The sequence below is a fragment of the Puntigrus tetrazona genome, chromosome 16, assembly GCF_018831695.1.
Source record: "Puntigrus tetrazona isolate hp1 chromosome 16, ASM1883169v1, whole genome shotgun sequence".
Classification (NCBI taxonomy): Eukaryota; Metazoa; Chordata; class Actinopteri; order Cypriniformes; family Cyprinidae; genus Puntigrus; species Puntigrus tetrazona.
Genome location: NC_056714.1, coordinates 9,520,154 through 9,543,772, shown reverse-complemented (window position 1 = coordinate 9,543,772; position 23,619 = coordinate 9,520,154). Strand labels below are relative to the sequence as shown.

The 23,619-nt window shown below is 38.1% G+C and overlaps 2 protein-coding genes across 7 annotated transcripts in view; one reads left to right on the top strand and one right to left on the bottom strand.

Moving 5' to 3' along the window:
* trak1a (trafficking protein, kinesin binding 1a) overlaps positions 1-9,185 on the bottom strand; it is a 35,231-nt gene extending 26,046 nt beyond the window's left edge. For 2 of the 4 annotated variants that reach the window (XM_043260673.1, XM_043260672.1), the window contains exon 1: positions 3,095-3,252. In XM_043260673.1, coding sequence (XP_043116608.1) covers positions 3,095-3,098 — 4 coding nt within the window. In that variant the 5' untranslated portion in view covers positions 3,099-3,252. Of the gene's footprint in view, positions 1-3,094; positions 3,255-8,974 lie in introns of those variants that run through there. The other 2 variants (XM_043260671.1, XM_043260668.1) reach the window with 2 other exon arrangements.
* A 10,590-nt stretch (positions 9,186-19,775) lies between these two features.
* The window catches only part of ulk4 (unc-51 like kinase 4), a 136,488-nt gene continuing 132,644 nt past the window's right edge, over positions 19,776-23,619 (top strand). For 2 of the 3 annotated variants that reach the window (XM_043260591.1, XM_043260593.1), the window contains exons 1-10: positions 19,776-19,997; positions 20,095-20,232; positions 20,343-20,442; positions 20,626-20,765; positions 21,178-21,346; positions 21,466-21,567; positions 21,660-21,743; positions 21,823-21,898; positions 22,233-22,337; positions 23,297-23,394. In XM_043260591.1, the coding sequence (XP_043116526.1) occupies positions 20,095-20,232; positions 20,343-20,442; positions 20,626-20,765; positions 21,178-21,346; positions 21,466-21,567; positions 21,660-21,743; positions 21,823-21,898; positions 22,233-22,337; positions 23,297-23,394 (1,012 nt within the window). In that variant the 5' untranslated portion in view covers positions 19,776-19,997. The remainder of the gene's footprint in view (positions 19,998-20,094; positions 20,233-20,342; positions 20,443-20,625; positions 20,766-21,177; positions 21,347-21,465; positions 21,568-21,659; positions 21,744-21,822; positions 21,899-22,232; positions 22,338-23,296; positions 23,395-23,619) is intronic. The other variant, XM_043260592.1, reaches the window with a different exon arrangement.

Genomic DNA, 23,619 nt, shown 5'->3' with positions numbered 1-23,619 from the left:
CAACTCCCATTACAGCTGTAATGCCAGAGATGAACCACTGATGGCCAGCAGAGAAAGAGAGAGAGAGAGTGAAAGAGAGAGAGTGAAAGAGAGCGAGTGAGAGAATGTCTAGGTGAACTTTGAGTGCTTTAATGGCATGTGGCACACGCGTGGCTCCTTGACCAAGAATAAAGCGGCGTTTACCTTTATACAAGGTCATTAGGTTTGTGCTGCAGATTCAACGCAACTGTTTTGCGCTTTCAGTGATAAAATATCAACTGAAAAATAAAGAGATGAGGGTCATATAATGGCTATATACATGAAGCATGAAGTAGTTGACAGACAGTTCAGTATCTGAGTGCTTGAAGCTAGAATACACTACTCAAGTTCTTAAAGGGTCCTTCTAAAGTGTTCATTTAGTTTTGGGGGGGGGTGTACTAAAACATGCTCCGTTGCTTGGTGGTTCAAAAAATGCATTATTTTTTACATCGTTTACAATATTACAATACCGTTCTTTCCAGCCTGAAACAAAAGCCTCGATTAATTTCTGGTTGGATAAATCATTCTCTGCCAGTAAGAGACAATGTTGGACTGGTAAAGATTGAGATTCTTTGAAAAGGAAAAAAGAAAAAGAACAACAACTAAATATCTTCTTTGGAGCGGACTTTGACATTTGAAACTTGGTAGATCTTTTTTTTTATGCCCGAATGGATTGAATTTCAAAAAGTAAAAAGGATTATAGGACTCCTTTAAAAGCATTAGACATCGTGCGCTAGCCGAAAATGTAAATTATAAACTGCTGATCACACGCTACCAGATATTTAAGTCATTCCGAACACAACGACCTTGCACAGAAACATAGGCCTTGTTGTGTGTGACAAATGAAAACGAAGCGTTCTAAAACTCACAATTTTGATGTATTCTTTCATCAAGGTGATATCCACAACTATTGCATTGGACCGACTGTAGCAGCTTGAATACTACATACACGGTATTGTGGGAATGAGGCTGAATAAGATCGACACCTGTTATAAAACATGATCTTCAGATCTAAAGGCTCTCGGCGTGAATGTAGCCAACTGTTATTATTTTTAGCATTATTGTATTGTACTGATCAGTCAATCAGTAGATTAATGGATAAATAAAGTAAAGAAAAAAAACAACAACAGTTATTTGGGAATGCAGTTAAAGATCTTCAAAAATGGCAAGATTCTTATGGGAATATTTAAACACTGAAAGACCAGTTTCAGCTGTGTGTGTTAAACAATTTTAACTGCCTGTGTTCCAGAACTGTTCCTATTAATTATGTCTATAGGGAGTTAAAAAGGGAGTTATAAGTCCAAGCCATAAAACGAACCAACCAAAACTGATTTTGAGTAAGAATGTGCATTAAAACCAGAAAAAAATATCATAAATAAATAAATAAGAACTAAATAAGCACATAAGAAGCATAGCAAATGGTGTAAAAAACAACAAATAAACAATCATTGTGTATCACAGGAAAAATAACGGAAAATTATTTTCCGTTATTTTGAATGACAATCCTTTATGGGACTAAACCATGTAACATTAAGTGCCTTCTCTGATTGGAGGATCTCACTCAAGGATTGTGGGCAGTATCTATTTTTTTTTTTCATGAAACATGATACATGATTAAGTCTTTCTTAGAGTTTGTTGGCAAATGGTTATGATTAACTAATATGATTAACAACTGGTTAACTAATACGCTTTCCTGTTGCTCAAATAGTAGAGAATCATGGGTTCGATTCCCAGCGGAAGCAAGAGCTAACAAAATGTAAAACTGGAAGTTGAATGCAACGTAAGTCACTTTGGATAAAAGCGTTAAATGCATACATGTAAATGCTATAAATGTAAATAACTTCCCTAATAGTCCTATAGGGCTCAGGCACTGTGCTGTACTCTACACTACTCTGCACTGGAAAGCATGAGGCCCCTGAGAGGGAAACTTACTCTGTATTACACAGAATGACACGATCACATATCAGCGACATCAACAGACTAAGGATAAAAAACACATCTTTACAAGCGAGCGGGAAAAAGTGTATTATGTTGATTCTTTTAGTATCGAGGCATTGGGTGAAGGTTACGTTCGGTTAAACTTTGACTAAAGAGCACTATTTGCCAACTGGCAAAAAAAATCTGAGAGCATGTCAAAACAAAACCTGCCAGACTTTGTGACTGTTTGCTTTCTGTTTTGTTCAACGCCTGATTTCAGCACACACTGTTGGTTTTCATACTTTCATGCGTAGTGATTTTTATACCGTACAAACTGTATAGTCTCCGACCCTAGTTTGCTGAAAATATATACACATCCTACGCCGGTCTCCTCTTTCGGGGTCAGCGATGCGTTGAAACAAAGTGTCCATCTGCCTTGGAAAGTGACTACATGTGTGAGTGATTATTTCAGGCTTGTATTTTACAACACTAGTGACCGAATCATGCTGCCCTTCCAGTCTCCTTCACCATTAAAGCCTCTGTCCCACTCAGAACGCACAAGATCTATCACAGAGACGCAACAAACAATGTGGTTTACAGAAAGTAAAAGACCTGTGTATTCTGTCATTTTGAATGGAAGAAAACAACAATACCTATATGCACGCTCAGTGTATATTTAATAGCAAATATTATGAAATTATCAGGTAATTTGCTATATAAGCTGCATGCATAAAGTTGTGTAACTTATGATAAAAAAAAAAAAATATATATATATATATATATATATATATATATATATATATATATAAAACATATATTTTTTAATTACTTTCTTTTAAACCAGAAATAAGTGGTAGTTTCATTCAAAGTTTTGTTATAGATTCTGAATCACAAATTTTTCAAATCCCACTTCATGCGTGCAAATCTTTAAAAGTAAAATAAAAATAAAAAACGCACAAACCGTCTAAAAAAACAAACGAACACACAGAAAAACACACAGCTTACAATCTCCCAGTTAAATGAACCCCAAAGACAAACAACTTAGCCTCAACTCTGAAGCACAGAAGGTCATCTATACGAAATCTCTGCTTACAGTCGGACGCCGTCGATAAAAAGTCTGATATTGAGCAAAAGTTCAGTGAAGAACAGAAGTACTCACTCATGGTGCTGCAGCCACGGGCTTTCTGTTCACTCGCCCAAACTTACATTTTCCACTTCTTCAGGATCAGACGCGGCGTCGACAGAACGAGCGAGCGGTTATGGGAGGAAGAGAGGGAGAGTGAAAAACGAGGGAGGAGGCAGTGAGCGAACGCGGACACAGCCCAGCCATGTCTGGCATGCTGATGACACCAGTCACATGGCCCCTCCACTAAACATAGACCGAATTTCTCTCAGGCCAGTCAGCTTCAGCGCTCATTGTTCCTGTCCTCCTGACCCTGGATCAGTTTTCTCTCGTTGCTAAAAAACATGTTATTAACAGCGCTTCATGCAAAACGGCTGCGGATCAGGGGTTTTTGGGAGGGGGGGCGTGCGTTAGGCAGGAAGTTATACGGCCTCAGGGGAACTGGCTCGGGGATAAATCTAGTGGTTTAACAGCTGTTGAATATGTCAGGGGGGGCGTAACAGGAAAAGAAAGAGAAGCAACATCTACCTCGAAAATGGTACATGGTTGAATGTACGCAGTATAAAAAAAATAATAACAATAATAAAATGCAATAAAGTTAAAAAACTCAGCATACAAAATGTAATTTAAATCTTAAGTCTGAAGAAAAGACTATGTATTACATTAATAATGATAAGTACAATAATAATGATAACTATAATAATAAAATGCTCAAATAATATTCAATTAAAGATACAAATATTTGAACAAGGAATACTGAAATATTTTAATAAAGAACACTACTGACAAACAACTTAAGCTTCAAGTACAGAGGGTAATCTACAGCATACACACACACACACAGTTATTATTAGGCAAATTGCAAATAATATATAAATAATATAATATATAATGAAATATTTAACAAAACGTAAATTTATTGAAAAAAATTTAAATAAATGTTTTACTCAAAATAGTTATGCTGGTAATAAAAAAATAAAAGTGTTTTTATTAATTTAATTTTATTATATATTTTATAATAATAATAATAATAATAATAATAATAATAATAATACTTTTATGTAAGTGAAAATTATCTTGCAGACAAACTAGAATTTCTCTTCCTCTTTCTCTGTACAAGCAGAAGTCAAACAGAAAATGTCAAGGTGCTTTAATGTCATTGGCTGCTACTTTAGTTAGAACTGAATTTCAGAAAGGGGTAAAGCTTTTGGCCACAAACTGGAGACTACTCTTGAACAGCCGAAAAAACAAACACATAAACACGCATGCACACACACACACCAAATTTTAAACAACATATTTTTTGCAGTCAATATAGTTCAGTAAACATTCTTATCCAGAGTAATTTCAAAAGAGCTTTAGTGTCACATGTGGCACTGGTCGACAGATGGTAAGCACACACACACACACACACACATTTCAGAAATTTACCTGATAGAGAACATGCACCCAAGCAAAACTAATTACCTTATCACCTCATTGCAACTATAAAGCCCGATGACAGCATTTACAAGCTGGATGAACAAAGTCAAAAAACGGCCTATAAAATCATATAATTTCAAGTCTATTACGGTTGGAAGTGCTTGGCTATTTTCCTAAAGCACCTGGGTTATTAAACCCCAATGCATTCCCTATTCTTTTGAGGACAACATTTTTTCATGACTCAGCGGTAAGAACATGAGAAGACATGTGGAAAACGCCAACGTGCATCGAAACACACGCACAGATGACTGCCATAAGGAGATGAATGGGGATCTTTGGGTAAGAGCCAATCAGACGGCAGACGACAGCTGCCGAAATGAAGTCTCTCACTGTAAATCTATAAAACATTTTGATGATTTGCCAATAAAACAGCCAGGCACAAAAGTACTTGCAAACAACTGAGCTGTTAGTACGCAGGAAACAATATCGAATTCATCCTGGCTTACATCCCATTTTCTTCTTCTTCTTCTTTCTTGTAAATTAAGCCTAAAAAGCCAAAATAAAACTAAATAAATGATCAAAAAATTACATTTGCACAGCTTTGCCAAACCACGCAAACAGTGGTATGTTACCACGGCAATGAAAACAGCCAAACATTATCTCTGTTTTGGGAATTCTGATGTAATTTTTTTCTGTGAGTCAGAACAGTCAGCGACCTCAGCGACTATATATCTAAACCGGAGCTGACTATACAACTGTATTAACCCTTAAACTTGACCTAGATTGAGAGCGAGCGTTGACTTGACCCAGTTGACCTGTTTCTGAGGACAGTACATACATTTAAAGACTACTGTAAATTAACAAGCAGACAAACTGTAATGGACACCAAAAAACCGGCCATGGGCAGAATAATTGGCGTCTGCCCCTGATCATAATGCGAAATGTTTCGTTGCAACACTAATGATGGTGCTATAGAGCAAAGTGCAGACTTGACAGGTTCATTTAATGCCACAACATCTCGCAGTTGTACACATAATAGGACATACACATATGTGTTTAAATCAGTGTTGATTTCTGGTGTAAAAAAAAAAAAAAAAAAAAAAAAAAAAAAAAAAATCCAAAACCAAAAAAAAAAAAAAAAAAAAAAAAAATTCTATTTCCATATATTAAAATATTTTTAAAAATATAAAAATTTTATATAGTTTAAAATCGTACAAATATCACATAATTTTACTGTTTTGCTGAACTTCCATTACAAATTCAATACTGCCACCTTTTTTTTAATGCATACGTGTCAAAGTTCATAAATGCAAGCCAGCTCAGAGATAAAATATAAGCTTGCTCTTCAGAGAAGTTTGACTGTTGCATCTCACGCTACTAAATAAAGCAAGCAAACAAAAGGTAAAACGCCAACCGTTTAAGAAGTGCCGTAAATGCAATGCGACTACCACTGGACATCCACTAGATGGCGGCGTGCCCGTGATACTGTGTCCAGCCAGCTAAAGGAAAGGAGGTTACTGACCTAAAGCTTTTCATATGCTAATGAGCTGCCCGTAGCGTTACAGCGCTCTAACCGACATATCTTATTGCATGTGAAAGCAAAACGCAGAAAACACAATGCCGTCCGCCGCGTCCTTCGGGTAGAGGAAGGGCTGGTCACGAAATCCAAACCACACCAAACTCACACATTTCCTCAAAGCAATGCATCGCCTCATCAAGCAGTATGAAACGCTTTATATTGTTATTGTTATGCGTTTAACATACACGTTTAATTTAAACGCTTATTTAGAGTTCAAACTCTAAAGCGTAGCCACTAATGCCAAGGACATTAAATGCAATGTAACTCTACAACAGTAAAACGGTGGAAGAATCTAAAATCTGGTGCATTTTTAGAAGGAAGTACATAGGAAGCTTCTCAGTGTGTCGTTAAAGACTATGTGTCGGGAGCAGGAGGTAATGGCAGCCTAGTATTTCCGCTATGCAAATTCAGTCAACTGAGGGCGAGAGTCTGTGATAACAGCAGAGGAAATCTCAGGAACACCTCGAACGGATTTATATCAAACAGTAGTTAGTGGTTAGAGATCAAGTATTCGCCTCAGATAAGACTCATGCACAAAAAAACCCTTTCAGTCAACATAAGGGATGCATGCTAAAATTCATATTGATGAGCTGATATTTATTTTCACGTCATAGACAAATAAATGTCTAAATAATTAAGTCTACATAAAATATTACTATTATAATATTATTTATTGAACAAACCCATACACACATACCCATATGATCCTTGTGCATCACAGCATCACAATATTACGATCTACCAGCAGACACCTAAAGGCTTATTTCTTCTAGAAAAGATGCTTTCGCAGTAAATGACTGAACTGTGGGATCAACTAAAACAAATACGACCGGTACAACTCATTACAAAACATCCAACTTGTTTTCGTTTAAAAACAGTAACCGATTCGAGGTCCCTTTCCCACCCTCTCTTCCTCTCTAAGGACATTGTAAACCGACGGAAGTGACCAAAACCAGTCATCTTCGGTCTAAAGTCTCATCAGGCGTAATTACAATGGGGTTACACAACTACGAACCCTCAAAGACGAGCAGAGAAAATTCATGAGAGCCTCTTTGTCGAGGCCTCCAGGAGGCAACAGGAAAATCTACGACAGCCTAAAGCCGGTGCCAAAAATTCGGTTACACTTGCCAATTACGTTAATTTGGTGTAAAGTATTTTTTCTCCAGTGAATGGAATGAAAGCGGTTGGATGTGCAAGTCCTACTCTAATGCACTGCCCGTATCCACAGTGCATACATACATTAGTGCACAGACATGTGCAATTTACATGTTTGTATTGAGGTTTTTTTATTACATCTAAAAAAGGGAAAACTAATTAAAAAATTGGGGTCATTTGTCGATTTTAACCTTTAATTTTACAAAATTCTCTACTTGAAAAAAAAAAAAAAAACTTATTTATACGTCATATTGTTATACATTTATAAATCTCATGGCAAAAATAATTACAAATGACATTTAGTCTTCAAAGCAATCTTGACTTTAAAAAGTATGAAATATTATTTAGAATTAACGAGAAGTCTGCATTTACACTCCATGCACAAATCTACCAGATTTCTTTTTGTCACGTTATCAAGCAAGTTTGGATTCAATCCCTAATTGAAATACAGCTGTAAAAAATGTCAAAATGCTAAATCTAAACAGCGTGTTCGTACTTTGTCGGGTTTTATGAAAGGTGCAGAACTCAAGCGAGTGAACGTTGGGTAACTTGGCCATTGCTTTCCTGCAATCAATCGGCTAGAGTGGTACATCTGAAAAAGCTGGTATTGTTACAGTTTTAAAATGTCAGTATCGACAAAGTGGATCCAGAACGGTCTACATATTATTACTGAACTCTAAATGCTAGACCTGAGCACCTCTACAGAACTGGAACAAAGAGCCACAATTCCAGCCAGACAACAGCTATTTTTAACACTCAAAGTGGAAAAGTGAGAGAGAGCTCTTTCCAAACGTATGGCCAAAAGATAAAAAGGAAAAAATGTTTGAGTCTTTTACTGCTGACCCAGACCGGTTGAATGTGTCGCATAATAATAATAATTAAGATGATAAGAACAGCATCCAGCACTGACGACAGAGAAATGTGACACTAACAACAGCACAGCCCAGGCACAGCACAGATAATAAACTTTATGACTCTTGAAGTGGCCTAGTTTCATAAATAATAGAGCTGTGTGTGTGTGTGTGTGTGTGTGTGAGCTGTCCGTACAGCATTACTCATGCTGAAAAAACTCCAGGAGTCACTTAGTCTTTAAGAAAGGCTTATTAGAAGCAACCGGTTCCTTTTCAGTAAGACAATGTGTATTTGTGAGTGTGTGTGTGTGTTTGTAACTAATCTATACGGGGACATTTATGCAAAAATGGTCTTATTCCATAAACAGGCCAAATATTTGGCTCCTCACCAAACACTTGCAGGCAGTTGTTAACTTCCATAGTATTTATTTTCATACTATGGAAGCAACCGTTTGGTTACTAACATTCTTTAGAATACATGAACTTTGTTCATACAGGTACAGAACACCTCGAGAGAGAGAGAGAGAGAATATGAGAACATTTTCATTTTTGGTCATGCATTAATATGTGTTTAATTATCACTAATGAATGGCGAATATTTTAGTAACATGCTAATGAGCAACTAATAGATGTAGCTGTAAAATAGTTTTATCAAAAATTCTGTCATTATTACTCACCCTCATATTGCTTCAAACCCTAAGATCTTTCTTGTGAGCTTTCTGATCCTTTACAGACAGCAATGCTACTGACGCGTTCAAGGCCCGGAAAGGTAGTAACGTCAGCGGTTCAACAAAAATTTAGCAAAACTCTAAGAATATTTTTTCTTGTGCAAAAGATTTAGTTTTCTTGTAGCTTCAGAAACCCACAGTTAAACCCATGCGGTTTGACAGTCCCTGAACAGACTCGTACCTGTGATAGTTTCTGCATCTCTGCGAATCCTGAAAGCGTCACTGGCAGTGGCTTCGCTTACATACTGCTCCTCCTGGTGGTCTGGAGCGGCGGTGGGCGGGTTCCAGAGGTCCTGGCAGTGAGGATGAGGGCTCCGGGGGGAGAACGGGACGGGCAGGGCTGAGGCTGTGGCAGTGGGGGGCGATACCGCGGTGTCCAGCTTGGCTGCTTTTCACAGGTCAACCCCAGGAGCCATAGGGCAGCGCCCAGAGAGAACAATCCAGCAGGCTGTCCGGCAGATATGCGTTAGCTCTTCGTCAGCAAATCAAGAGCATCTCTGATAGGACGGATCTGGAGAAGAAGGAATATAATGTGTATATAATATAATGTGTTTGCAGATATTTACAAAACATGCCAAGTAATCTGAAAAAACAAAACAATGCTACAGTCTGTTGTTCTCTTTTGAAAATGTACGTTCTGGACCGGAATGTCAGCTTGTTTTGGTTTGTGTAACCCGCCCACTTCCAGTTTACCCAATCGCGTTTCAGAACCCCGGTTTGCCAGTTGGTGGAAAACACAGCGTATTTAATAGAGCTGGCAAATGAAAGGTGCCTGCGTGTGCAACAACCCAAAACTAAACGTCTCCGATATTCTCACTGCAATACCTAGTTCGACCACTCTGTGTCAATCCTACACATAGCACCTTTAAACGTTTCTTGAAAACTGCATAAACATAACCACTAAAAACTGTATCCACCTCATGAGATGCGCAATAAACACCACTGATCCCCAGAAAAGCCTCCAAATCAATACATCAATTCATTTAGCTAATAAAGAATAAAAACGGCCTGCACTCAGCACTAACTTCCGTTCAATCAGGCCTGATTTACGGCTGTACTGGGTTTCAGCAGTTAACCCCAAACCAGCAGACTGCCAGACAAAGCCATTAGGACTGCCATGTCTGCCGGAGCTTGTACGATAAAGCAATCAATAGCAGCCATGGTCAACAAAGGCCACAAACAGAGCAATTCACTGTCAAAGCAGTGAATTAACTTAACAGATATGTGTGTAATAAAAGCATGATGCAGTCTGTTGATGCATCTTTGAATGGTCTAGAACGTTCAGGCACACACTCCTAATGTCAGAGCCAACACACACACACACACACATATATAGAAGGAGGAGGAGAGAGAAAACCTAGGTGGCTTTAGAAGCTGGCAGTGAAAATCCACCTACAGGAATTGCACTGATAATGCGTTACTAGACAAACCTACAGCTAAAAAAAATCTAGTTTATAGATCAAGTTTACGGCCCAAACAGCACACATTTATTTCGACTTATTTAGGTGATTTAATAAAAAGACAAACCATGAGCACCTTAGACTTTACAGTAATTGTAAGTTCATTAAGTTCAATGAACATGTTTTAGTTAAAGAGAGAGTTCACCCAAAAAAAAAAATTCATTTACCTACCCTCATATCCTTCTAAACCTGTATGACTACTTCTCTGGAACAGTAAAAAGAGATATTGTCTCAGTAGTTTTTGGATACAAACGTAAGTAAGTGGTGACGAACACTGCTTACAAATATTAAAGGAAGACAGAATTTTCTCCTGGAATACCTATCCTTAAAATGTCACTTTTTCATCTTTGGCATCTGAAAGATAAGGCACACTCGAAGGACTTCTACAACTTCTTAAAGTCTCTGGCAAACATATTTTCCACAATTCCAAAAAAGTGCGATAACGTTTCGTTTCAGGCAGGACTGGAAGAATTCAAATGTGACTCATGGATTTCATTTCTGGCAGGAAACCACCCATAAGAGCAGATTTTTCCATACAGAAGACACTGGTGTCCGTTCTTAGTCTTTTCTCTAATCGCTGCCAATTATGAGCTTATATGAAATATGACGCTACGAGGAACATGACAAAACCACAATCGTAACTAGTCTTTCCTAACGATGATGCATCATTTAGACTTCATTTAGGCTTTTTTTTTGAGCCTTGCCTAATTCAGACAAGCATTCCGAATCCAAACCGATTACTTTTAAAGTTCTATAAATCAACAGTGTGACTTCTGACGAGTTGGTCAAACTTGGTGCAAAGGTCAAGTGCAGGATTAATATGTTAATAAATGAACGAATTATCTTCTGAATATCTAAAGGTGGCAGTAAAACCTTGGCGTGAGTGAGAACTGAGCTGTCCAAGTAGCATCACACTAATCAAATGTAACGCAAGCTGAGATCAGAGGTAATATTCTATTATTGAAGTAGTCTTCAACGAATTCAGTTTTTTATTCCAGGAATATTAGAATAGATCTTAAAGGACAACGGCATTGAGAAATGAGAACCTGTCACTATTGTTAATGCATTAAGTTTTAATCGTCTCTTTCCTCACCTAACTAAATTATTTTTATTTATAAAAAAAAAATGTAAAGGATGGTGTGGGATGGTGTCAAGGTGGGCAAGTGACTTAACACCGATATCACTGCCAACACCGTCTACCGAAGCAAGCCTAGTGTTATTTCTAATAACAATTTCATACATCATATGATACATTTCAACTAAACCAATTTAAAGTAAACTAAGAAAGAAATAGAGAGAAAGAGAGGGAAAGAGATAGAGTGAGAAGAAAAGAGAGAGTGAGAGAGAGGTTGTGTGTTTGACACAACTGTAAAGAAATTGAAAAAATACATAAATTAATTAATAAAAATGTTATTAAAATTAAATAAAGAAAATTCAGTATATCCAATGCCAAATTTCACTAAGAGGCAAAATTGCACTCAAACTATTGAATGAATTAGTGTTCACCACCGACAACTATCATGATTTTAAATAAACGCCTGCTCAGTTTCTGCAATAAAATACAGATCAACAATGGTACTTTTGACTTTCCAACTCCTCCCCGCCATGCGTGTGCAGAAGATAAAGTAAATGCATATTAGTGTTTTAACACATTGGCAATAATACTTACTCCTAAACCTGACCCTAATAATAAAACTAAACCCCCCCGCAATATAACATTCTTTTAAGAGCACACAGAATCATCAGGACCATCGTCATGACATCATCAGCCTGAGGCAGGTCTTGTGTTGTGGTCACATGTATACTCCTCGCCTTTAAAACACGTGAATGCGATCTGCAAACAAACCCGTCTCGACACGAGCAAATTACGTTCGCCTTAAAATCCAACGCGAAGCAAAACAAAATGCAGGATTGCAAAACCATTTTTGTTTTTTGTGCCTGCAGCAACAGGATTCTGCTTGTTCATTCCAACCCCTTACAGGCTATAAAGTGTCTGTCTTCAAGCGATTACACTTTCACAAAGAGGCATTGCCTAATCACGCTGACGGCAACGGTTTCAAAGAATCACGAACGACTCCAAGAAACTGTGAATGGACTGACATTACATCATAATAAATCAACTGCCATGGGCAAGCACCGGCGCTCAAAGCCTTTGAGCAAACCTCTGCCACTATAATACTAAAAAGAAAATCCACTTAAATACCAACGCTGTAAATGTAGGGTTTGTTTTCGGGAATTCTTTTCTACTTAGTCATTAATAATAAGGAATGATCCTTCACTGCACCTCCCAAAATTTCTTAATCAAGATTTGCTGTTGTATTTTGGACTAAACAATGGCCTGGACCACCCTGTGGTTACACCATTCAGAGAAGCTCCTGCTGTACTCCGCAGTGGAGGGGACTTCCTGTATGCCGTGTAGTTGAACTTTCACAATGCACAATGTACTTTTACAGAGACCCCTTGCTGAAAGGGCACATTTCCTATTATGTCGTTTGCCTTAACAGGGCATTCCCACATGGAGTCACGTTGACACTTAACAGAGGGTAGGTCTGGGGCTTGGAACCAATCACTTTACTTGTCGTTGTTGCATGAATGGAGAAGTGTGTTTCGGGTCGTAAGGGAAAGGTAACCTTGTTAAGCTTTCCAAAAAAACCCAGGGTTACACGAATAGCGGATGGCCTTTGTTTTTCCGTCTCACATGTGCGTTTGTTGACAAACATTTTAGAAATAAGACCCGGTTCGATGCGGGATTTGCACATTGTTTGATACTAAAAAAATGGAGCAGTCCCAGCTATAAAACATCCGGGTCATGATTCAGAACTGCAGACGTAAGTGACACGGCATCAAATGTCTGCGTTTTATTGGCAATCGCCAAAAGTGTTTGTCACTCTTTAGCTCCACCCACAAGGCACGCCCCCAAGAGCTCGGCTTTTTCCGAGAAAACTATATTTTTCTTTTACGAACATGATAAAACTCAAGCGTTATGAAATTTTTAAGGTTTGAAATGTAGCAGGTAATACTAATATCGTTTTTTCAAACAAACATTGGACGTTGTGCCTCATTTACGGTTTAGTTTACAGTCAAATGCTCTAAACAAACATATAATCCTCCAACAAAATCTGGAATGCTTTTCAAAATAAACCATCAGCTCGTTCTTCAGGGACTCTTCTGAAGTCTGTACAAAGATGCAAATGAGCCGTTTAACCAGGATGCATCCTTTCACACTTCCATTTAGATAAGATAAGAGTGTGTTAGTGACATCTTCTACAGTGTAGACAGCATCAGTGATTATAATGGGTTTTATTTTCTTTTACAACGTTTGTATATTGTGTAGACAAGTATCAGCCATTAAGCAACTGAACAGAGGGCTATCGCTGCTATCGTTGATGTCTTGCTCTAAAGACGGTCATATGCAAATATATTTCACAAATCACACAATATCCAAATAAGCATTTCTGGTGCTCGATTAAAACCAATGCTTCATATTTATTAGGAGAATGTTTTGATGGATTGCATGGTGTTGTAATGGTACAAAGACCTCTTTTATTTCAAACGATAAGGCGACACCTTTAACACTGATATGAATCTAAAAATAAGTGTCATTTTTCATTCTAGTAATAATTTGAAATGAAATTAGATATTGGGTAAATTGGACTTATTCTGTCTTATCAATAATGCATTTTATCTTACAAATCAAAAGTGACAGCAAAATAAAATATTATTAAAGATTCAACATCCAAATTCTTTGTAAAAACAAAGGATACCAATACATTCTGATTATAATCCGAAAAAAAAAAAAAAAAAAATGGCGTGATACAAGCTGTGATAACTCTTAGCCCACTGACCTTAAACCTAAATGAGAACACAGAATATGACTTTCATCTAAACATGATTACACAGTAGTGATAAGAAATGCATTTTGTTTTCATCCATGTCTGACATACTGCAATATGTCCCACATTTTTAGTCATAATCTGTACACCGAATCATGATGCTTTTTAGTTTCTCTCTTGAATACCAGCATTTCTATTAGAAAATCTCATTGTCATCTTTCAGCAAACATTTATGCTTATCACATGATGTTATTGTGTGAGTAATGGATTATATTCACCACAGCTCCACTGAGGTTGCTCAATGGTTTGGTCTCCATTCAACACCATTCTTCCACACCCCGCGGCCCGGACCCGTCTCATGTTCTAAAGGGGTTACGTGACGCTTTTAACCTCTCATCTGTCTATAAAGCCCAGCTTTTAAGATCAGTTGCAGGCAAATGAAAAACGTACAATTTTTTGATATATAAAAAGCAGTGTATACTCCAAACAAAACACCCGCTGACTCAACAGGAACACAGATCAGAAACGACGCCACATGCAGGTGTGATGAGTGAGAGTTTTAGTTCCCGTGGCAACCAGAAGCCTACACTAAAATTCGGTCGGATAGATTGTTTTTATGAAAAATATACAGGCTTCCAGGGTTTCCGAGTCTCATCCCAATTCAGAAAACATTCCCTGGAGTCTCACGTCTGATGACTAAACATATGTTGGATTAAGAAAAATATGTTGACTACACAACAACCTCTAATTCTGCCTGCAACACAATGTGTTTAAAAGCAAAGAATATACCTTTAATTCACTAAACGGTTATATATTAATGATATTTTTGTGATTCCCCAAAAAACACGTCTGATTCATATTTCACCATAAAATCTATTTTTTGTAAAATGCATACTATAGAAAATCACCAGATATTTCACCTTAAAAATAAATAATATAATAATATTATATTATATAATATGTGAAATATTATAGTAATGCACTGTAAATCGTTCTGCCTTGTCCTAACAATTTTCCTTTTATTAAAATTTTTAATGTATACATAATTTTATTAAATATTTCAACTCTTTAAAAAAAAGTTTAAAACGTATTAAATTATGTAAAAATATTTTGAATAAATACAATTGTTTTTTTTTTTTTAGAATGAGTGCAGCGATATTCAATTTTCATCAATTTAGCTGAAACTCAAGCAGCAATCAATAATCTGCCCGACAGTCCAGCTAAAAGGCTGTTTCGGGAATATCATGTGACCTAACAACACATTATCCACCAGCCATGTGCAGAAAGATGTCCATAAACTATTAATAAAGTAACTTCTCAGTTCACAGCAGAATCAACGGTTCATTTATCCATAATGCTATGAAAGCTTTAATGTTCCAACAAAGTTTAACAAGTGAGAGAGTCTAAACTTACTACTCAGACCCTGTCTTGGATAAGCAGTCTCCTCCTCTTAGGTTTCTGGGAACATCTTTAGGCAGGGGCCATGCGGGGGGCCACGGGGCAGGGGCTAAAGCCCTACCCCCTCCACACCCTCTCACTCGACACAAAGGAACACTCTTTAAGAATATTAGATAAAGGCTCGCTGTAGCATATTACACTCTATCGCAACAATTTTCCTCCTCGCTATCTTAACTTGTCATTTTGCCGCTTAATTTGCCGAGCATGCCGGTTCAACAAGCAAATTATGTGGAAAATATTTGCAAAATTCAGCTTTCCTCCTCAAGCCTTTGTTGGCTTCCACTCAGGCCTTGTATTTCCCAACTGCTGTGAACTCTGTGTTAGGTCATTTTTGTCAGGTTTCTGTGATTGGGAATGTATCCACAGTGAAGCGGAGCTTGAACACAAAAGCGGATCTTCAGAAAACATTGGGTACGGTAAACAGAGGCTCAACCAGTCTCTTTACCGCAGATCTGTGATTATTTCCAGAACGCGGGGCACACGGTGCAAACACGAGGAGGCCTCGCGTTATTACAGAAAAATAAATAAATATTCTGATTGGATTACGGTTGCTAGGAGACCACTGTAAGGGACCGCAGTTGGATACTTGACTAAACAAATTCCTGATTTATTCAGCATTTATCTCTACGGTCTCGCAGATATAATGGATCTATTATCATCTGTGAACATCCATCAGTTTGAAATCACTCTTTAGTTCAATCTGTGTGATTAAAGGAAATATAAAAGATAAGCATTGACATTGACATATATATATATACACACACACACACACACACACACACAGATATATAGATTAAAAAAAACAAACAGTAATAATAATAACTTCTCCAAACCTTTGCATGGAGGTTTTTATGGGAGTGGTCTAAGCTTATTCAGCTAAAACTTTAAATCATCCGAGAAGTAACGGAACAGGAACAGGAAGTAAGCTCTATTAATAGCACAAGACTGTATTTTTACCGTGTTGCTATGGCTTTACTTAGTTTATTCAGCTTCTTTCATAAAGCGCAAATTCCATCAAACCAAGGTCTGGTGCATGAGCGTGCAGATGAATACAATTTTAATAACTACCGACTATCAGACTAACTGTGACGCTGATACCTGAAATATAGCATGACATGTCACAAATATAAGATTACACATACTAACCCAAATACAATATCCTGCATTTAATCTGTGTGCTGTCAGGCGACTGATAGAGACGGCAAATACAGCAGGCACGGAGAAGGTCTAAGTGCACACTGAGTTACTCAGGAAGCTCAATTCCCTTTAGATTAAGATCACAATGACACAAATCACAATGATGAGCAAAAGAAAGAGCGGAGTTTCTTCAGAGATAACGTGTGCCCTTCATGAGACCGCAATCAAGAGACAATGAACCTCCAGATAAACTCTTTAAGAAAAATCAATTGAGTGCATTTGAAGGCTGTGGCCTTTCACCTCTCAGTGCTCTCGGAGCAGACAGGGCATTACCTGGGCCATCACTTACATCGCTTATATTATTAAAAAGCAGCTCATCATAAAAAAAAAAGTACATGATTATCTATAAAATAGGTTATGGATAATTCTGTTCTCCAATAATACATTTATTATTGGTAAAAACAAATACATTTTGGCCTGTGAATCACTAGAATTTTTTATTAACATCATTGTAAAAAACATAAATACTAAGTCTGAGAAGACGGGGGCTAAGATCATATTATTATACCAGAAATGCAGAAAAGGTATAGAAAGGGCAGATGTAGTTATTGTGAGCGAAAGAGTCTCCGTGACAGAGTACGTATGACTGAGCGTAACAAGCTATCTCGTCTGTTACAGCATGAACTCAAGCACACGTGCTCGTGAAAGCAAACCACACATGCAGAAACAAATAACCCTGGAGGACAGCGTACACTCGTATGTCTCTCTACAGATGCTTTCTTGGTCTCTAGGGAAGAGCCAGCTGTCTGAGACTCATACGACTATAAAACAAAGCGATACATTCGCATATTTGGGCCTACGATGCGATAAAAAGTCATTAGGAGAGAATGTAATCCGCGCTTGGCATAGAGATCACGCACTTTCCGTTTCACCTCAGCTTTCTACGCGACCCTCAGAACAAACCGTAAACAGTGGTTTTCTGAAGGTTAGCACAAACATGACACGGATCAAATCTGATCTGAGATACAGTCAGCTGTGAAAGCAGTGACGTTTTATGAGACGGAGCAACGTGTTTTCAGTCGATTATTCACTACACACTCAGCTGTTAACATAGGAATTCCTCCAACGCGACATTAAATGGTTCTGGATCACCGACTTGAAAATAAACATTAAGCAGCACGTCACTGTATAATACTTTTGGAAATATTTATATTTATGATCATACAGTAAAACAGCGTTTGATGCCTTGCATTTCATCATGTTTATTTTTGCATGGGCAGTAACACAGTCCTCTTGATGGGCACATGACTTGTGATATCATCACTAAAATAGTAGGATGAAGGGGTCATGAACTTTATCCCATCCGCTTATATGGGGTATCACTTGTCATTTGCTTCACTGCACCACCCAGAACAACTAATTTTAGTTTTAGAAGTGCGCGTTTTCCATCTGATGAGGTTTAATGTAATTTTAAAGCAAATTTGGACAGCTATTGCTGTACTCGAAAGGTCAGACACGGTCACGGTTTCACCATGGGTTTCCTCTATGAATGAAATCAAATCTTCAAAGTATTAAAGAAATTAGACTCGTTTAATCGGATTCCACGACCTGCTCGGATTGTAGCATGAGCTTATTAAAAGTGGCTCGCTTAAGTTTGTAGTTTGGCTTGAAGTCAAGTAAAAAGGCCAATGTTTCTCAAGAGAGGAAGGAGCAAGGCAGCTTAAAGGGTTTCTTTTTCTCTTCTTCCCTGTCAGCTGAAAGGTGCGCCAAACAACGTTTAGAGTTAAGGATGTGTCAAAAAACCTAAACGAGCCGGCATCACGAACGAGGGCGACACGCTTGGAAATCATTAGCCAAGTTTCGGTCAGCTGGCTAGCTAGGCAGCTCACTAGATTTTGGGACACAGCCAGGGAGTGTAGGATATCGGACAGCCTTAATACACAATGCCGGTCATTTGCGATAGCTAAACACACTGTATTTATCAAAGGCGTTTGTGTAGGATATATGGATGCGTTATATCTTACCATAAGACGAAGGTTGTCCTTTAAGCCTTAATAAGTCCAGATCAGATGCAGGTTTACTTCGAAAAGTCGTTAAAGTCGTTGAAGACAATCTCGTTTTTCGAAACCAGGTAGTTTTAAAACTAATTATTCGGTAGGTTATTCAACTGATAGACTTCATACGACATTATTTCGTAATTATCCGAAAACAAAGCCAGTGAGCCCCGGCTCCGTTTCAAAAAGACCTGCTGCTGTATGAAAAGTAGCACAGCGATCCTGCCCAGTTTGGTATTTTTGTTCTTCGGGGGATCTGAGCATCTGTAATTCACCTCAAGCTCTGGAGGAAAAAAAAGGACGAATAAAGAAGATTAACTCGTCCCAATGCTAAAGACGCTATGATGTCCAGAATCTCCGAAAAGCCGGTATCACACGCTACACGATCTCCGCCCCAGACTCTCTCTCTCTCTTTCTCTTCTCTCTCTCTCTCTCTCTCTGACCGTGACGCCACTCCCCATCCCCTCTGTTGCTTTTGCAACTCTTTCACAACTAAAAACGTTGAACGCGGCGTATTTGACTGTCACCTCATTGTCTTTATCATAAAATAGTGGGCATTCAATTAAACTTTTAAAAATAGGTTACATTTGCCAAAATACAAAATAAAATAAAATGTAAAATGATCAAGTCAAATAAGCTTTCGTAATATCATTAATGCACATTTACGTCTACTGTTCACGCATTCATTTTTCAATATCACATAAAAAGCAGGTGTATATAACAGGTTAAAATTCTGGTGTTCAACCAATGGCTAGTCCTCCCGCTGCGCATGCTCAGTGAAACCTGTTTCCTGAACTCAACAATGCGTCCTCTTCTGTATCCTAGCAACGAGGGACCTTCCAACGGAAGGGGTGCATGGATACTACAAAGTTCAAAATTGATGAGAAAGAAGCACGTGGATATTTCATATTTAAAATATAAATATATAGTATACGTAAAATGCTTTTATATTATACAATTGTAATTAAAATTGCGATTTTAAAACAGTTTGTTTTTATGGCTAAGGTTACGTCCCCTCATGCGAGTTGGTTGCGCTTCTAATTTTGTGTCCGTTTGTCAGTTGTCTGCCGCGCGAAAGGAAACTTATACAAAAGATAATTACCCCTTTTTTAAGCACAATATAACGTTTAAATATTTCAGATATGGTGTTAATCTATCCGTGTCTGTAATACTGAACCGTTATAGTGAGTCTGTGTTCAGGAAGTTGCGTTAATACGTAAGCTACCGGCGAGCTCGAGCTCTCAGTCTCACGTGAGTCTCAGGTGTGTTTCTTCATCTGAAATGACTAAATTCCAAAACTGGCATGCGTTTTAGGTGTTTGTTGTGGCTTTAACGTCCCTGCGTTTCATCACTGCATAGATGGAGAACTTTATTTTGTACGAAGAGATCGGGAGAGGTAGCAGATCCGTGGTTTATAAGGGAAGAAGAAAAGGCAGCATACATTTTGTGGCCATCATCTGCAGTGACAAATCAAAGAGACCCGAACTCACGAACCATGTGCGTACAATTGTTAAGCTGTTTGTTTCGAGCAATGTTTTGCGTGCACTTTAAAGTGTTTACCTTACACAGCACTCCCGTGTTTGATAAATGTCACATTATCTCCACAGGTGAGACTTGCTCATGACGTTAAGCACGACAATGTGGTGTCTTTTTATGAATGGTATGAGACCAGCAACCATTTGTGGCTAGTGGTAGAGATGTGCACAGGTGAGATTCGAGTTTATCGTAGTAGTATACATACAGTAGTATACAATCCAAAATATTACTAATATGATTTGTCATACCAACAATGTGTAGAATTGTAATAAATATTTATCTGTGTTCTGTCTGCTGAAATCTAATGCTTATGTTTTGGTTTTACCTTTTGTTGCAATTCTTTTTTTTTTCTAGGTGGATCCTTGGCAGCACTGATCGCTCAAGATGAATGCCTGTCAGAGGAAGTAGTGCGAGAGTTTGCCATTGACCTGATTAACGGTCTTAAATACATCCACGACTCTGGCATTGTTATCTCGGATCTCACCCCTGCGAAGGTATAAGTGTCGCAGCTGTTAGGTGATCCATTGCCATATATGTTCATCCTGGGTTAGTGTATGTATAAGGTCACATTACATCCTAAACATAGTATAACATCGCTTGTGTGTTTTTCCTCGTATATTCTTTAATCAAAGTATTTAGCAACAATCTTCCCTCTCTTCAGCAACCTGTCAATCACGTTAGATTACAGAAATTAGCAAACAACAATAACTCAATCAATCGTTTAGCAGAATGTTTGTTTGATTTCCTACAATCAAAAGTACTACACATAACACCTACTCTTTGTTATTTAAACGAACACCAAACCGCATGTGAGGACAAAGTTTGGTTATGCTGCTAGTTTTTTTTTTTTTTTTTACCACTTAGTGTTTTTTTTTTTTAAAGCTCAGCTAATGTATATTCACACAGATTTTGTTGGATGGACCGGGAACTCTGAAGTACTCTAATTTCTGCCTGGCCAAAGCTCAAGGAGAAAGTCTAGAGGAGTTCTTCTCTCTTGTGATGGCAGAGGAGACGGGAGCTGGAGACAGCAAAGAAAGCATCATCTCTCCTCGAGACATCAAGAACAGGATTAAAGGTTAGCAAGATTTATTACTTTCTATCGGTCATCTGTTTAATGTGTTCCAGATCTTCTGTTAAGGTTTCAGATAGGCTGTAATGTCTTGACTATACGCTCATAAGATGTTGTTTGGGCAGGTTCTCCTGTGTATTGCGCTCCTGAGGTGTTGAGAGGAGCAGACACCAGTGTCTGCAGTGACCTGTGGGCGTTGGGCTGCGTCCTATATGAGATGTTCACAGGTTACACATTTCAGTTTAATCCGCAGTTTATTCTTTCTGGTCAGATTCATGTTCGTTTTTAATTTGAATTCTCTGTCTTTTTTGTTTCCTAGGAAAATCACCTTTTGTCTCTGAGAGTATGACTGGTCTAGTTGATCTCATTTTAAATGAAGATCCTCCACCCCTAAGACAAAAAGGTTTGACTCTACAGCTTAAAGGCATCGTACTGTTTTTAAGTGTTCCTTTATTAAACATTTAATAACATATTTTTTTAAGAACCTGTTTTCTCAAGGCCCAGTCTGGAGTTTGAGAGCCTAGTAACGGGTTTGCTTCAGAAGGACCCTGTGAAAAGGTAAAACATTTATATCACTCAGTTTCTCCTCGTAGTTAATTAATTGTTAATCCAATATTTTTTCAGAATTTTTGTCAGGAGACTGTTATTTCTCTTTTTGAATGACAGCCACTCATTACTTATGAATATGAGTTTGGCTGACACCAGATAATCTTCTCGGTTCTTTCATTTCAAATAAATTATGCAAATCGTAGTCTCAGACTTTTGCTCGGAGACCATGAGTGATGTGACCTGCCATAAAAGCATTCATTGCTTCCACACCATCGAACCTGTCACATAACATTAGCACTGCGTAGCTTCATCCGTGAATCTCCCGTATTACTGTCGTCTGTAGGTTAAGCTGGGACCTGTTATTATCGCACCAGTTCTGGAGGGAAGCATTTTCTGAGACGAGCATCACTATGGGGAAAGTGCAGGATGGCGTCTCACTGATATCCAGGTATATTTGATGAACGTCCGGTTTTGGTCCACCTGAGCTTGTAGCCCATGCCAAAAAGCCCTTAAAGAGTCTTGTGTTTGTATATGTCTCTATAGATGATCTTGTGCACAAATGCTCTCAGTCTAGTACTGATGCAGCGAGTGGGCAAACAGCCCTGTGGCACACTTTATACACTGCCTGTGTGTTCAGCACAATGCCTTACACAATAAGCCTTTGTGTGCCACCCTAGAAAACACAATAAATGCGGGTTATTAAAAGCTTTGGCATTGGCGCCAACATCTGTTTCATTTGTTCTGGGGTCGTTTGTTTTATTTATTTATTGTTATGTTTATTTCATTGCTGTTAACTGCGAAGGGGCAGAAGTTATTGATTGGTGTTTAAATGTAGGTCAGGAAACGATGGCAAACATGTGTATGTAGATGTTGTAAAAGCAAATGGGTTAAATACAGTACACTGAAAAGCTCCAGCAGGTCTGATGAAGTCTGTAAGTGTGGAGCGGTGCTGACGTTGGGCTGTGATTGTGTTCGGTGTCAGCTGCTGTGTGTGGGCCAAAACAAAGAGCTTTGTTATTTGACCAGGAGTCTGCATATTTTAAGAATGAGGAAGACTTTAATTTTGTAAGGATTCTGATGATTATGATCATTTTCTCGTTCCTGTTCAGTACGGAACAAAACATTAAATGAGACATTTATATAAGGCCATTAAATTGTTCATATGTGACAGTAAAGACTTTTACAGAAAAAAGTGTGTGTGTATGCATGTATGTATGTGTGTATATATATATATATATATATATATATATATATATATATATATATATATATATATATATATATATATATATATATATACAAATAAAAATTTGTTGGGGGTTTGGATATGATCCATATATTTTTGTCAGTATTTACTATGATGGTGTCTACTGTCTTCTCCAATAGTTTTGTCTTTCTTGTTTTCAGCCTGCATTCGGCACCTCTGTCTTCTCAGGCAGCTGAGGAAGCCCAGACAACACCTGCTGACCCTGCCAGCCCAAACCTCAGCAAGTCTTTCACATTAGGTAATGCAGCAGACATGAGAGTCAGCACGTCATGCCCCACTGCTACACTTCGTGTGCCCTCAACGGGCCTGTGGATCTTATGCTTCGTGCATGTGTGGTCGCCGAGCACGTACACATGTGTGAGCCCGTGTACTCATGTTCAGTTTGCCTTGCTCTACAAACGATATGTATGTTCAGTATTAAATCACACGCAAACATCCGTACACTCAGGGATTAGATTGCTGC